Raw genomic sequence first — 16,382 nt, 5'->3', positions numbered from 1 at the left:
AAAATTAGCCCTGATAGTTACAGAACTTTGTAACTATAACTAAAAGCCCCTGAATTGTAGATGTTAAAAGGTACGTTTTATGACACACAAAGAATACTTTAACGAAGCTAATTGTTTAAAAAATTAATAAGAAATGAAGAAAGGCTGTTGTTATACATTTTACTAATTTGAAAATGATTTTAAAATTGCCCACATATAAATAACATGGTGAACAGCTATGCTGAAAAAAGTAAAGATTAGAATACAGAGGAGGGACGCCTGGGTGGCTCAGTCGGTTAAGCATCCAACTCTTGATTTGGGCTCAGGTCATGATCTCATGGTCGTGAGGTTGAGCTCTGTGTCAGGCTCTATGCTCAGCGTGGAGCCTGCTTAAGATTCTCTCTCTCCCTCTGCCCGTCCTCAACTCATGCTTGGGCACTCTCTCTCTCTCTCTCGCTCTCTCTCAAAAAAGGTAAAGTACAGAGGAAACATTAATAATAATAATAATGATGATAATAAAAGAAGGTCTTCTACGTGGACTAACTTCGTGCTTAACAAATAAAAGACACTAAGACACTAATAAACGGGCCGTGTGGCAAGGCTATGGTGAAAAAAGCAGAACGCAGTGTTTTTCTTACACAAAAAATAAATGAACAGAAATCACAGCTTTGTGAGTCAGCAGGTTTAATAAAATATTTCTAGATTTCTTTGAGAACTTTGTTGTAACTGGTTGTGTCCTTTTGGTACAGAGCTGCCACTTTAAAATGAACGGGCTAGATTCTCCTCCGTCAGAGGTATCTCATAGATGTTGTTTTTCATTCTACAGGTGCTTGTGGTGGGTTCCTGAGGACAGGAGATGCGCCAGCCTTTCTTTTCTCCCCAGGCTGGCCCGAAAGCTACAGTAACAGCGCTGACTGTATGTGGCTCATTCAGGCCCCAGATTCTACCGTGGAACTCAACATCCTTTCCCTGGACATCGAAGCTCACAGAACATGTGACTATGACAAACTTGTGATAAGAGATGGTGAGAAACATTTAAGCAAAACACAAAACTACGAGTTTCAACCTTGACACATACAGAGTTACGTTCAGTTATAGTGATACTCATTTACTGCCTCCATCCATTTTGTATGGAAGTTCCCTGACATTATGGTCAGTGAAGGCATCCCATACCAGAATTGGCTACAATTTCTGAAGAACATAAGGCAAATATTAAATTGCCTGTAACAAACTAATGCACATACTATCTCAGGAACAGCATTATCTTACTAAGAGAAAATACTATCTTTGGCTTAAGTAGAAAATAATGGTCTGAGTTTCCAGGTGGTGCTGCCTTCTTTTTGAAAGGTCTTGGAGATACATTTTGATATTTTATACCTATGACCTTAAGATACCAGTGTGAAAAATATATATATATTATATATTATTATATATATTTATTATTATTATTATATATATTATTATAGATATATAATTCTTTGTATTCAATTCTCTTTGTCTACTGAATCTCTGGGTAGAATAGGTAGAATTAAGGGCTTATATTTTTTCATGTTTTCCTCTATGCACAGGTGTGGTATGGCTATGTCATGATGGGGGATAAGAATAATGCTAATATGCAACATGTACAAAATCATGCTTCACGGTTCACAAGGCTGGAGGAGAGGCAAGCCACGTCCTCTGACCAGTGTTTCTCCCAGTGTGGTCGTCAGACCAGCAGGATCAGTGTCACCAGGGAAGAAATGCCAATCTTATGGCCACGCCCCACATCTACCAAAGTAGAAACTCTCCAAGTGGGTCTTAGGTCTGTGATTTAAAAAGCCCTCCAGGCAGGGGCCACGTTTAGGTTGAGGAAAGCAAGGCAAGATTATGCAAACTGCACGGTTGGATTCTGTCTTTGTTGAAAATGGTGATATTTTGACCATTTTACATTAAATTTCAGTTTTTATCTATTGCAGTAAAATATTATTTATCTTGCTTTCTAAGGTCTTTGGGACCTCCGTGAATGTTGCCCATGAGGCAAGTGCCTCTCTCGCTTGACCCTTGTCCCTGCCTCCAGGTGATAATGATGGTCTCTAAAGTCTAAGAACCACAAGATACAGACATTGCGACCTCACATGCCTACCTAGACAAACAGGGGACATAACAAGGAAAGTGTTAATCTGGGGCACAGAGTTGAAGGGGCAGCTACTAGGAAGGCAGGCTCAGTGTTATTTAGCTTCCTTTTTTTTTTTTTTTTTAAGAGATGTGAAAGATACAGAATTTTCTATGAATTTCCCAATTGTTAAATTTTGGAAATTAATGAAAAAAGCTTCAGAGCCTTTTCTGGACCAAACGAACATGTGCTTGCTTTTTGCCCACAGGTTACTAACGTGTAAGCTTGTGTCTTCCTTATTCCCTCAACGCTAGACTTCCGTGAAAGGCAGTTAGGAAACGGCAGAGGTGCTTGATTTTCCTTCTGTAGAGGCTGGACACTAACGCTCAAGTCAGTCGTACAAAACAGGAGATGATAAACCTTAACTTTCCCCCCTTTTCCATCAAACATCATCCAGCACATTGCTCAGAGAAATTGCCGTCTTTTCTCACATCAAGGCATTCCTGTGGATGTTAACATTTAAAACTTCTCATGTGATGAAATGAGTGTGTCCTTGCACACATATTCTGAGTGTTCAGAATATAGTAGAAACTTTGAAAAAACATCTTCAGTAGGTAACTGCATTAATGAAGTAAAGTGTGGCTACTCTTTCAAAAATCACTTTCTATTGAGGTGGTTTTTGCTAAACTGCTAAATGGCTCCAGGTCTGTTTTATTGTCTGTGAAAGAGAGGCTGATATCTCCTTCATGAGGTTGTTGTATTAGGGAACATAATAAACACAAAATTCCCCAGCAAAAGCCCTGGCATTTTGTAGATGCAGAATTTGGAATTGCTTAATTTAGATTTCAATTTACTTTATTAGAGATATTTCTGAAATAGGTTTCATCATATCCACTTTATAGAATGTTCTTGCTGAGGCATAGAACTTGGAGAGCTCTGCAGATTGACTTCTATGCCAAAACAATGATAATATTTTAAATTGGTGTGCAACCTATCCAAAGAGATTTTTATTTACAACATGAGTTGGTGCTGAATAGGTTCATTATTTCCTCATTTGTTTATTGATTCATTCAAGATGTGGTTGTTGAGTGCCTACTATGTGGCGGTTGGTGGGTATTTTGTTCATTGGCTCAGTGTTTGTCTACATTTAGAATAAAATTTCAAGTCCGATTTCAATTATTTGTTCTTTGTTCAGCCAGGTTTTTGCTTCCGAGTAGCAGGGGTATATACCATCCTGAAGGAAATATCTAAAGCCATTAACCACAACCAATGATACTTACAGGCCACTTGTGCAATTGGGCAGTCATCACAGGCCTTGGGCCTTTGTCCCTTGGTCCAAGGCTGGCTGTGAACATTCTTGGGCCACCCCAGAGAGGGCCCTGCAGCCTTCCTGGGAGACCTGAGTCACTCTCCCACCTGTTTATTCATTTTACAGGCTGGTGATGGTTCAAGACTGAATCAGTTTTTTCCAGACTATGTAACAACAAATTTTACATACCAAGATTCCCCAAAATTGAGGTTCCATGAAACTACATTGGACCTAGATAAAATTAAAAAAAAAAAAAAAAAAAAACAGTGAAAAGGGGGGAAAAGGCAAAAAAAAAAAAAAGAAAAAAAGTCAAAAATCAGTAATCCTTTTATCTATTTATAGATATAAAAGGTACTTTGTGATCTTAGGGAAATCATATAATAGTATAGTTTGAGCATCTGGAGTTAATTAGCCAGGGTGTTAAATCCTTGTTGACTTCTATGCTCTATGCCTTCAGGCAAATTGTATATCCTTCCTAAGACTGTTTCCAATTTACAAAATGGGGATAATAAAAATACCTACTTAATAGCATTATTGTGATGATAAAGTCTGATATTGTATGTAAAGCACTCAAAGTGGTAATAATAATTGCTCGATAAATGTCAGCTACTGTAATCTTGGGCCCCAGCGGCCACATCTCTAAAATGAGGAGTCTGGACTAGAAAGAGAATCACCAGACTACCTTCTAGCCCTGGCTGTTTACCTTTGATTTCCCCCTCCCCTTAAAGATCAGATTCATCCCTGCTACCATCCATATGATGAAGTCATGGAAGGCTCTAGACATACCTCCGTATTTATTATGGATACTGTGGGGAGAAACAAGCCATCTTACAGTTGTTGGGTTATCTACCAACTCATCAGTTAGGTGATCGTGAAGTAATTATTTAGAGATAAGCACTGTTTCATCACATGGTCTGAGGTGAAGTTTAGAAAAGAAGTACAAATCAGTAGATCCTATCCAGTCTCACTGAGAGAGAAAATTTGCACCTATGAAATAAATAACAACATACCATGAACTTCCAAATTTTGTGACATTGGTAATTAGAGAGTAAGTCCACCGAAACAATTCAGGGCAAAATGTGTAGCAAAATAACACGTGCAAAAGGAGTTAAAGAGAGAAACTTTTGAATTATAAAGTACCAAAAATTTTCAGAGGTCACAAACCCTCCAAAGAATACCTTTCAAGCGTCTCCTATTTATAGCTATACCATTGCATTTGTAATCCCACACACTACCTGGTTTTCTAGAATAGTTAATACTAGTGCATTTTAGGTGGTGATCAATGGCGGAAGGATTAATTTTGCTGATTGTTGTTTTACAGGGGAAAATTTCCTCATGTCTCGTACTCTATTTTTTGGTTTTTATGAGCTTGAAGTTTATTAATTATTTGCCTTAGGGGGGAAAAAATCCCAGCCAAGGTATCCAAATATTTTATCATCTCCTGTGCTCCATCCTGCCTTTGGTTGCGGCTTTGTTCCATGTTGCTTATATTCAAGAGTCGTAAAAAGGAAAAGAGCCATGAAGTGACCCAGTTGTCCTTTGCCTCTCTCCTTGGAGGGCACCCTGGCTGAAACGTTTCTCATCCTCCACGGGTGGACGTATGTGTGTTCGTCTAATAGAAACATGAATAAACGATATAAAACAAATGAAGTTTTAAAAACCCACAAAAAACACAGCCACAACCAAAAAACTCTCTGGAGCTGAGGTTCATATAAAAGTTGCACACTTCTTGGCAAATGACCTTGCCACGATAGTACAGGATCTGCTGCCTAAAAGCCAATCTTTCTTCTCTTTCAGATACTGGACCTTCAGTGATCAGAGTAATTTAGCAGGGTCTCTAACACACGTCAGCACTGGTCCTCCGTCATTCCTAACTCTCATGTGCTCCGATTTTGGGTTTTAGTGCCAGGAGGAACGGTTGCCCCGTTTTTAGAAAGACGGTGGGAACTGTCAAGGGAGACTTTAACATAAAGGGTAAAGAGAAAGGTAGGCAGTTCGATCATGAGCTGGAGCCAGAATGATGTAACCCCTGGAGCGTCCTTGTACTTGAGAATCTCATTATCTCCCAGGAATGGCGATGTTCTGTAAAAAACATATGAGCCACTTTGTCTGGGTTGCAAATGATGGTGGAGGAGATTCTGAAGGCATTATATTTTCACGCTTGACATTTCCTTTCTTTGGCATAGGAGACAATATCCAGGCCCAGCAGCTAGCGGTTCTCTGTGGCAGAGAGATCCCTGGACCCATCCGGTCCACTGGAGAGTACATGTTCATCCGGTTCACCTCTGACTTCAGTGTCACCAGACCGGGCTTTAATGCATCCTTTCATAAGGGTACTAAGTTCCATTATTTTTTATGTCATGTCATATCATCTCACCTCATCATCTCTCTCCCTCTCCCTCTGTCTCTGTCTCTGTCTCTGTCTCTCTCTCTCTCTCTCTCTCTCTGTCTCTCTCTCTCTCTAATATACTCTGCTTATTTTTCTATGCCAGGACAGAGATTGTAAGTGAGAGCACACAGGTCTCTGCCCAGCTTCTGGCTGGCTATCCTTATGCCAGGTACTGAGTCCTGGTCCAAAAAACTGTGGCCAGGATTGCACAGAAGGATTCCTTACCTTCAGGTCCCTGGGCATGGCATCTTCCCCCCAAAAGGAGGTGCATTCATGGTAGGCACAAAGGGTGACATCTTTAAAACAATTTTTCAGCCTATCTGAGGGCTTCAGCTAGAACAGAACTAGACAGCCCTTACCCACCACCCATCAAAGGAACAATAAGCCAGAGTCCTCTTCAATCTAAGAAATACCGGAAGTAATATAGAAGGTATCTTCAGAAATCTTTTGGTTTAAATCCCTTATCTGAGGGTTGGCAGGAAGACTATGTTTCTCTTAAAATATGAATTGGATGAGTCAGAGAATGTGCACGATATGTGGGAGGCGATCATGTGCGGTATGACCGAGACTTTCAAAACTTGATAAAATGGGAAGTCCAGTAATAAATCCAGTAAACCCAAACTGGGTTAAAATTAAAGAAGCAGTTCATGGAAAATGGAACATTGAAAGACTCTGATGTTTTTAACCAAAGAGGTGTAATTTTAAAGTCGACTCTCGATATAGACATTAAACATTTATCTAATATTTCCTGCACTATTATATATGTCTTTTATAGAGTAGGGAGCAATGGAAGATAAATTATCTTCCTCACACTCAAGGGAGGCAGGTCACATGGCTGCTTAAAAGAACGGGCTTTGAAATCAGACAGACCTGAGATAAATTTCCACCTGTGATTAAGTAGTTGTGTAATCTCACTGCACTCCCTCACTGAGCTGTTTAGTCCCTGACAACTGGCAAATTAATCCCTGCTCCCACCCTCCACTCTCTCCTTCTGTTCCCAGCCTCTCTCTCATGTACTTAGGTATGACAGATGTATGTGTGCATGTATATATGTACATATGTGTACATGTGCGCGCGCGCACTTACATCCTAGACAGCTGCGTATCTAGAAGTATTTCCGATTTAACACGTGGGACTCCGACTCTTGCTTCCCACCTTCTCCCACCCTCCAAACCTGCTCATTCCACACTCTTTCCAACCTTAATAGACGGAAAGGGCATCCTTCTAGTTGCATAAGCCAAAAATCTTGATGTCATTCTCGATCTTTCTCTTTCTCTCACACCTTGCGTCCTAACCATCAACAAATCACTATGATTCTAGTTTCCCAATATACCTAGACCCCAGCCATTGTACTGTCTTAGTCCAGGCTCTGTCATCACTCCTTGGACCCAGGCAATCACCTCCGACCGGACACTCTGCTCTGCTTCTCTCTGCCCCATCTTACGGTCTAGGTATTACAGACAGAGTGACGCTTTTAAAAATCTAAGTCACGTCATGCCACGCTGACGCTCCAAACCCCTGAATATCTTCCTCTGTTCCTCAGAATAAGTCCTTTCACTTCCCTGCCTGACCCAGCCCTGCTTCCTTTGCGATCTGTCCCCGTGTCTCCTTCATTCTGACTTGCATGATGTACCACTGACACATCCAGCCTTAAAGCAAGCGTTTTCTGAACCAGAATGTTCTTCTCTCGCAACGCCATCTGGCTTGATGCCTCGTTTCTCTGGGTCTCTCTTGAGGTGATTCTGTGACGACGCGACCTTCTCTAACGTCCCCAGACAATGCTGTACCCTTCTCCCTCCCCCTCACCTTTCTTTGTAGAATTATCCCCATCCACATATTATGTGTGCATTTATTGTATGGCTTACTCACCTATAAAGTAAGCTTCATAAAGTGAATCATTTGCCTCTATTACTTATTTCTAGGTCCTGATCTTAGCAACAATCACAAAATGAGTACCCTGTCGTGTGTGCTCAACAAATGCCTGCTGGCCTGATTGCTTCTTATATTTTGGTCCCAATTGGTTTCAAACCACGTTTCTATTGCCTGTGCTTTAAAAATCTTCAGGAAAAACAGGGCAACATAAAAATCTTATTGCAAATGTTACTTAAATAAAATACCTTTGTTTTCTTGGAAAGGTTGTGGTGGATATTTGCATGCAGACAGGGGGATCATCACATCACCTCAGTATCCAGAGACCTACGGTCCCAACCTCAACTGCTCGTGGCATGTCCTGGTTCAGAGCGGTCTGACCATTGCTGTCCATTTTGAACAGCCCTTCCAGATTCCAAATGGAGATTCTTCATGCAGCCAGGGCGATTACTTGGTGGTGAGTGGTGCTTCTCACCTTTTCGCATTACTATCTTTGCAGACTTCTTGCAATAAACAAATGAATCTTCTCTCCTGGGACATAAATTGATAGGACTTGTGTGCTTTCAGCTCTCTCTGGATGAAGGGATTTATGCAATTTTGTTTTGTGTTCCTAGCTAAAAAATGGACCTGATATCTATTCTCCACCCTTGGGAAGCCATGGAGGAAATGGTCGTTTTTGTGGCAGTCGCCCTTCATCCACTCTGTTCACCTCTGATAATCAAATGTTTGTTCAGTTTATTTCCGATGGCAGTAATGGAGGGCAAGGATTTAAAATCAAATATGAGGCAAAGAGTTTAGGTAAGCATTTTGACTGAGACTAAAGCCTGTATTTTTCCTGCGGTTTCTTGGTTTTCCTTGTTTAAATAAATTCAAGGAAAAAAATATGTAAGCCTTTCTTTTCTAAACTAGGATCAATAATTTAATGAGAATAGCTGCCTACTCTACCTATCCTAAGTACTATTTACCATATGCTTGATACATTCACTATCTCATCATGACTACTTTTTTAAGGAGGACATCATTCCCATTCTACAGATAAGTAAAATGAGGCTTAGATTTTTCTAAGCCTTCTTATCAAGAGATTGAGCAAAGTAAATTCTCCACGAGTATAAATTAAACTATCTCATCATGACTACTTTTTTAAGGAAGACATCATTCCCATTCTACAGATAAGTAAAATGAGGCTTAGATTTTTCTAAGCCTTCTTATCAAGAGAATGAGCAAAGTAAATTCTCCACGAGTATAAATTAAACTGATGTTAAGGATACTCTGAAATTCCTTAGTCCTTGCCATTATAAAATGTCTAACTATAAGTTATGTTCAGTTATAGAAACATTGTAAGAATGATAATTACATTGTTTTATGATAATTTGTGTGCTTTCTTTTAAAATGAACATGTATTCCTGGGATTCTGTTATTACCCATTTAATTATACATTATGGCAGTGGACTTTAACTTAATTACCTTTACTTAATTACACTTGATTATAATTATATTTAATTCTACTGTAATGACTTAGTTTTATGGCATTTATTTTTATATAATGTTTAATTGAATAAATAAGTAAATAAGCCTAGTTTCAAAAGAAAGAGTAATGTTAGTGGAGAGTAAATCTTTGCTTCTCGAAATTGGATAATACAGATTTCAAAATTTAGTGATAATTCAGATTCACTAAGGGTTTATTTGCCGGTGTTATGACTCTTTTATTCCTTTGTGGGCCCTCTTTTCATCTAAGAATTGTATGGCCATTATCTTCTCCCCATCTTTCTGCCCTCAGTATTAGACTTGCAGTTCTTTTGATTTCAAAATCTATTGTCTATTGCTAGAGGAGTGGATAAAGAAGATGTGGGTTGTGTGTGTGTATGTACACACATATATATACACACCTATATGTATACACACACACACAATGAAGTATTATTCAGCCATGAAAACAGAGTGAAGTCTTGCCATTTGTGACAATATGTATAAACCTAGAGATTATTATGCTAAGTGAAATAAGCCAGCCATAGAAAGACAAATGCCATTTGATTTCACTTATATGGGGAATCTAAAAAAACAAGCAAACAAACAAACAAACAGACTCTTAAATACAGAGAACAAAGTGGTGGTTGCCATAGGGGAGGGGGCGGGGGGATGGGTGAAATAGGTGATGGGGATTAAGAGACACAAACTTCCAGTTTCTGGGAAACACCCGGAAAGAGACACCCAAGGACCGAAGGAGGAATGGTGTGAGGTATAAAAGGAGGAGGAGAGCTCCGTGTCCAAGCAGCTGGGGGACAGAAATGTAGAGAGATGTGGTCAACCAGGTTAAATGCTGTGGATATAAAACAAAGATCAAAAAGATCCTTGGGTACACAACCGTGAGGCAACAAGGGGCACCAAGGGGGAAGGAGGAAAGAGGGCAGTGAGGTCAGAGAAAGTGACTTTAAGTGACCCGAGCCCACGGTGAGTGGAAAGAAGAAAGGAACAAGGAGAGAGGGGTGCGGGAGGGGAGAAGGAGGGAGAGAGAGTGTGAGCACAGGGTAAGGGAAAGGCTTCCACATAGCATGATCCCTGGGGACACAGTGGAGTGTGAGACTGACCCCGAGCTATAGGAAGACAGTGTGCAGAGAAAGATAAAGGAGGCAGCGACGCAGATGAATTCATTTAGGATGGTAAACAATTGAAGGCGTTCCCATCTGATTTCTCCCATTGCACTCTCAAGGAGAACACGAGTTGGCATGCTGAGGCTAAAGAAAGAGGGGAGAATACAGGTTTAGGGCATAGAGTCAAGTCTCACATGGTTTTTATATCTCTGTGAGACAGCAGGGTTGCTTGGCCGTGTCGAGCGTGGAGAGCACACATTTGTTGGCATTGATTTCCACAAACTGTCTGACTTGCATGCGGTCATGAAATTGGTTTCTTTTTTTTGCAAGGTGAGTCTAAGGGAGGGGCCAAGGGCAAGGGTATTGAAGGCAGTCAGAGGAATCTGCCATTTAGGATTTCAGAGACTAAAAGCATTCTAGGGCATGGCAAAATTCAGGATAGGACCGTAAGTGACTGAATGGGAGCAGAAATAAATGCCGATAGCGTTTAGCAGATCAGGGATCTGAGGCTAACTTAGTAGGCTCATTTCATTGGCATTTTAAGTACCCAGTTCACTCTGGCCTGGATTGTTTGCTGAGATTACCCAAAAATGCTTATTGACAAAAGGAAAGTATTTTTACATAATACCTAGGTTTTTTAGAAAAGAAGTGTTAAAAACTCATTTATCTTCTTACAGAAAGTGGCTAACAAATTCTCTTATGCCACTCGTCCCTTGCTTTTGAAATGCATCTAAATCCTGCAGAAATATAATGAGCGAATGCCCACAGAGCTGTGCAATATTATATATATATAATCTGCTTAGTCTTTTAAACATGGAGGTCACAGCTCTGCTTCTTTCTATTCAACTGCACGGTCAGTGGGAAGTCCTAAGTGCTAGTGTGTTCACATGCTTATCTAAGTGGTGAATGTGTTTTAGTGCTTCGATGATGTTCTACTGCATGTTCTATGCACCATCAACATTTTATTGGCCTTAAGGAAGGGAGAAATTCTTGGGGCTCCTGGGTGGCTCCGTCGGTTAAGCGTCCGACTTCAGCTAAGGTCATGACCTCACGGTTCTTGAGTTCGAGCCCCGCATCGGGCTCCATGCTGACAGCTCGGAGCCTGGAGCCTGCTTCGGATTCTGTGTCTCGTCTCCTTCTCTCCGCTGCTCCCACTCTATCTCTCTCTGTCTCTCAAAAATAAACATTAAAAAACATTTTTTTTTTTTAAAATGAAGAGAGAAATTCTCTGCAAGAATTTACGGTTGGGCAAATTAAAACGTGACACACTGGGTAGCTCCCTCAATAGCAAATTCAGAGTCATTTGCTTAAAAAAGGAAATGAGGATAATTCTCGAGGAAGGGACGTTGAGATTGGAAATACAGATAAAGAGACTTTATTTTTGTTTGTTTGTTTTTTAATTGATTTTGAGAGAGCAAGAGAGAGCAAGGAAGGGGCACAGAGAGAGGGAGAGAGAGAATCCCAAGCAGGCTCCGTGCTGTCGGCGCAGAGCCCGAGGCGGGACTCCATCTTACGCCCTGTGGGATCATGACCTGAGCCAAAGTCAAGAGTCAGACACTTTGCCAAGTGAACCCCCCAGGCACCCCAAAGAGGCTTTTAAAAACGATAGTGGCAAGTCTAGAGGTTATGCTGTGTTCAGCACAGGCTGTAGCTACTATCTGCTCCATGCAACGTTCTTCTGTTACCATTGACTGCATTTCCTATGCTGTACCTTTTATCCCCATGACTTACTCATGCCATAACTGGAAGTCAGTACCTCCCACTCCCCTCCATCCATTTTGCCCATCCTCCCACTCCCTCCCCTTCGGCAACCCCTGGTTTGTTCTCTGTGTTCATGGGTCTGTTTCTGCTTTTGGTTTATTTGTTTGTGTCTTTTAGATTCCACATACAAATGAAATCATGTAGACTTGTCAGATCACTGTCATACACCTGAAACTAATGTGACAGTGAGTGTCCACTATAAAGACACAAGACAGTGCAAAAAGAGAAAAAAAAAAAAAAAAAGAAGAAGAAGAAGCTAGTGGCATTGCATTGTCTTTCTCCAGACTGTAGGTTGATTTCATTGTGTTTCTCAACAGCCTGTGGGGGCAATATCTACATCCACGATGCGGATTCTGCTGGATATGTGACCTCCCCCAACCACCCTGACAATTACCCCCAGCACGCTGATTGCACGTGGCTCATAGCGGCTCCCCCTGGAAAGCTCATAAGGCTGCAGTTTGAAGATCAATTCCATATTGAAGAAACACCCAGGTATGTCAAGTCAATTCCATTTCATTTTTCTCCTACTCAGAGTTAGTTTTCTTCAGCCGTCGTGTTCGAGAATAATTTCTCTTCTTTTCTAAGCGTAGAACATCCAGGGATGGAAAAGGGACATGCATTACACCTCGAGCCTGAAAACACTGCCCGCCAGCCACTCTGTCATTAGCTGAGTGGCTTATGTACACAGATATTGTTCCTCCTGACGCCATGCACTTCCTCCAGGAGACACTGACGATGGCTGTTTGAGATTGATGTTATCCATTCTTCCTCCCACAGGAAAAATATAGTGTCTCTGGTAGATGAATATTTATTTTCCCAGCCTCATACTCAATGTCATAAATAATAAAATGCCTGTTCAACAAATGGACATTTGTGTTACGTGACACTAGAGGTCACCAGTGTCGGAAAAAGGACTAACGCGAGGACAATCCAATTTCCCAGTCTTTCTTTAATGAGAATGCTTACGGGATTACAAACTGGGGAGCAAGCCTTACTGTGTTGAACACAAAGAGAATAACTATCCTGGCTGACAAAACCTGAATTTTTCTGTTCATGTAACAAACGCGTATATACATTTGCAAGAATATATGTATGAAAGAAAACTTAGGTATGAGAGCTTTTCTTACCATTTATGGGCACCTGACACAATGCCACTGTCCTAGTCAGTGAGCATTAATTGGCTGACTTTCTTAAGACATATTGGGTAAATATTCACTTTTACGGACACGGAAGATTCCGGCTATGACTCTCCATTAGCCCCGGGTGGCAGGGCTGTCAAGAGAGAGGGTTCTTCTTTGTCATGTGACATGTGTCTCATCATCATGTGAAACAAAGTACTTGGTTTTTTTGAAATTCCTGGGGGTTAATTTGAGAATGACTTTTGTATTTGTAAAACAAGCACAGAATATGGAGGAAGATAAGTAAATATTCTTTGGTGTCGCACCTGTAAAACCCATCTTTTTGAGCTACTAACTGAAGAACGTATTACGATTAGAAAAATAGTGTGCAGCATTCTGAAGTGACATATGATTTAAAATAACTGTCATCGTGTCTTCTGCAGAAATGATGATTTAATAATGCTCTTGGAGAAAGTTGGTGAAGTCTTTATTTTTTAAATATGTCAAAGCAATTGACTTTACATATTAAATGGAGTTTTCTTTCCACCGTAGCTGCGCATCCAATTACCTTGAATTGCGTGATGGGGCTGACTCAAATGCACGAGTACTTTCCAAGGTTTGCGGAACATCTTTGCCCAACAGCCAGTTGTCCTCAGGAGAGGTGATGTATTTGAGATTCCGATCTGACAACAGCCCCACACATGTGGGGTTCAAGATCAAGTATGGTATAGGTAAAAACATTTTTTTATACATGGTAAGAAAGTTATGACAGACTAATTATAATAAAATATTAAAAACTCATTAAAAGTTAGGGGCACCTGGGTGGCTTAGTCAGTTAAGCGTCTGACTTCAGCTCAGGTCATGATCTCATGGTTTGTAAATTCAAGCCCCGCATCAGGCTCTGTGCTGACAGCTCAGAGCCTGGAGCCTGCTTCGGATTCTGTGTCTCCCTCTCTCTCTGCTACCCACCCCACCCCCCACGCTCTCTATCTCGCTCTCTCTCTCTCTCTCAAAAATAGGTAAACATTAAAAAAATTAAAAAGAAATAAATAAAAACTCATTAAAAATTTTAAAAAATTAGAGATTTTGTATTTGCCTAATTTTAATAGAAATAAGTAAGAAATATAAATGTTTGAAACCACAAAGTCATTTATCAGTTTAAAATTTTACCTTGCTTTCCATTTTAAGAAACTCTTTTTAGTAGACTTGAATATTTTGTATTTTTTCCTAATTTTTTTGTGAAAGCATATTCAGTTAAATCAAATATTTGCTTTTTTTCCTTTTGTCATGACATCTCTATCGTATTACTTTAACTAGTAGAACACTTTACTATTCATATATATTCAAATAACTATATTTAGAACAGTAACTTTGAAGTCATCACTAATGGAAAATGTTTTCCCCCTAAGTCTCTAGTGCCAAATCAGTCACTAAACAAAAACAAATATGTCTCCTCAGTGTTTTGATTTGCTTACTTAAAAAATGAGCAACACACATGCTTACTGAAGATGTAATGTAATAGGGTCGCAATTACATAGAATTTAGTACCTGGTGGGTCTGAACACTAACCAAACATACTTAATAGAGTCAAAAGTTGGACAGCCTTATTGTAAGCCTTATTGAACCTACACCATAGGTCGTTTTATAGCCTGAGGCAAATTGTGTATAATTCAATGTAACTGTCACATCAGCTGATAAGAAAGAATTGAGTAGGAATTTTCCAGGCCCTGAGATACCAGTTACTCCAGTGAAACACTTACTTGATAATTACAGGGTAGGCATCACTAATCAATCACAGCACCCCTTCTAGTGGAGCATGCACTCAGTCTTCAGAATCACAGACACAGAGTCGTAGGCAGGCCCTCTCAATCCATCAGCGGGTCCTTGAAATGAAACTTTCTTGCAGCTAATAGCTCTTACATCGTGTCCCATGAGGATTAATGAGATGTTACAGAATATGCCATTCACTTTTCCATTTCTCATTATTTGACTGGACCTGGGGTATCCTTTCTTTTTACATCAAGAGTAGATTTCAAATCATAAGGGAAACACTAACTTAAACATTCTCAGAATTTTTAAAGCATTAACTTATATTCAATTGGCATCTGAAAGTTTATAAATGCACTGGTTAAATTAACAACAACAGCAACAACAACAACGCTGTAACAGAATATTGTTCTTTTTTTGCAGCCGCGTGTGGGGGAAGAGTGACAGGGCAAAGTGGCGTCATCGAAAGCAGCGGATACCCAACACTGCCGTATAGAGACAATTTGCTGTGTGAGTGGCATCTGGAGGGTCCCTGGGGACACTACCTCACCATCCATTTTGAAGACTTTAACCTTCAGAACTCCTCTGGCTGTGAAAAAGACTTTGTGGAGATCTGGGAAAACCACACCTCTGGTCAGTGAAATACGTCTGCTGTCTTTTGGGGGTGTTTATTTTCACAGGTATTCATTCGGCCTCCGAAGTTGCCTCAAGAAAGGCCAAACTGCATCTATTCTTTGCATAGAAGGGCAGTCAGCTCGGACCTCTGCCAACTTTTCCCTCCCTGGGTTCCCCCTCATAAACAGTGGGTGTCCGGAGCCCCAGGTGTCCTTATATAGCTTATCTTTATAGATCACGTTGAGAGAGCACTGTATTGTGAAGACATCCTCTTTCTGTTGAGACTTTCCAGGCCCATATGCAGTTATTTGAGGGGCATCCTGTTGGCTAAGGAGAGGAGAGGGTGTGTGTGTATCCTAGAAATCACGGGAGTTGGACACTTTGTCACTCTGTTGACTGGAACCATCTCCTTAACCAAATGAGCTCCCTCGTTGTGCTGAGACCGCCTTGCCCTAACTGGTTGCAGTTTTGTTACACGTCTCCACATACTTGAATATCTTCGTTTTATTCCTGTTTGTCCTCCTCTCAACAGAGGTCACCATTTCTTCGTGGGCAGAGCCTTGTGTTTTATCATTTTCTTTGTACTTGTAGAATACCTCAAATAGAGGTTAAATGAAATCAATCACCTGAATGTGTATATACTTAATTATTTGACTCTCACAGGAAATTTATTGGGCAGATACTGTGGAAACACCATTCCCGACAGCATAGACACTTCTAGCAATATCGCTTTGGTCAGGTTTGTCACAGATGGCTCTCTGACTGCCTCGGGATTTAGACTACGGTTTGAATCTAGCATGGAAGGTAAGTTCACTGATTTGTTAAGTATAGTAGATAATATAATAATATTAGTAATACTATATATATATATATATATATATATATACACACACAC

The 16,382-nt window shown here is 40.4% G+C and overlaps 1 protein-coding gene across 2 annotated transcripts in view; it reads left to right on the top strand.

The window, feature by feature from the left end:
* Positions 1–16,382, top strand: part of CUBN (cubilin) — a 273,247-nt gene that overhangs the window by 177,014 nt on the left and 79,851 nt on the right. For both annotated transcript variants that reach the window (XM_042945004.1, XM_042945005.1), the window contains 8 exons: positions 806–1,003; positions 5,567–5,713; positions 7,905–8,095; positions 8,253–8,436; positions 12,305–12,479; positions 13,658–13,836; positions 15,296–15,505; positions 16,151–16,291. In XM_042945004.1, the coding sequence (XP_042800938.1) occupies positions 806–1,003; positions 5,567–5,713; positions 7,905–8,095; positions 8,253–8,436; positions 12,305–12,479; positions 13,658–13,836; positions 15,296–15,505; positions 16,151–16,291 (1,425 nt within the window). The remainder of the gene's footprint in view (positions 1–805; positions 1,004–5,566; positions 5,714–7,904; positions 8,096–8,252; positions 8,437–12,304; positions 12,480–13,657; positions 13,837–15,295; positions 15,506–16,150; positions 16,292–16,382) is intronic.

Source organism: Panthera leo, chromosome B4, assembly GCF_018350215.1.
Source record: "Panthera leo isolate Ple1 chromosome B4, P.leo_Ple1_pat1.1, whole genome shotgun sequence".
NCBI lineage: Eukaryota > Metazoa > Chordata > Mammalia > Carnivora > Felidae > Panthera > Panthera leo.
The sequence above is the reverse complement of the archived record's forward strand: the minus strand, read 5'-3'. Positions and strand labels throughout refer to the sequence as shown.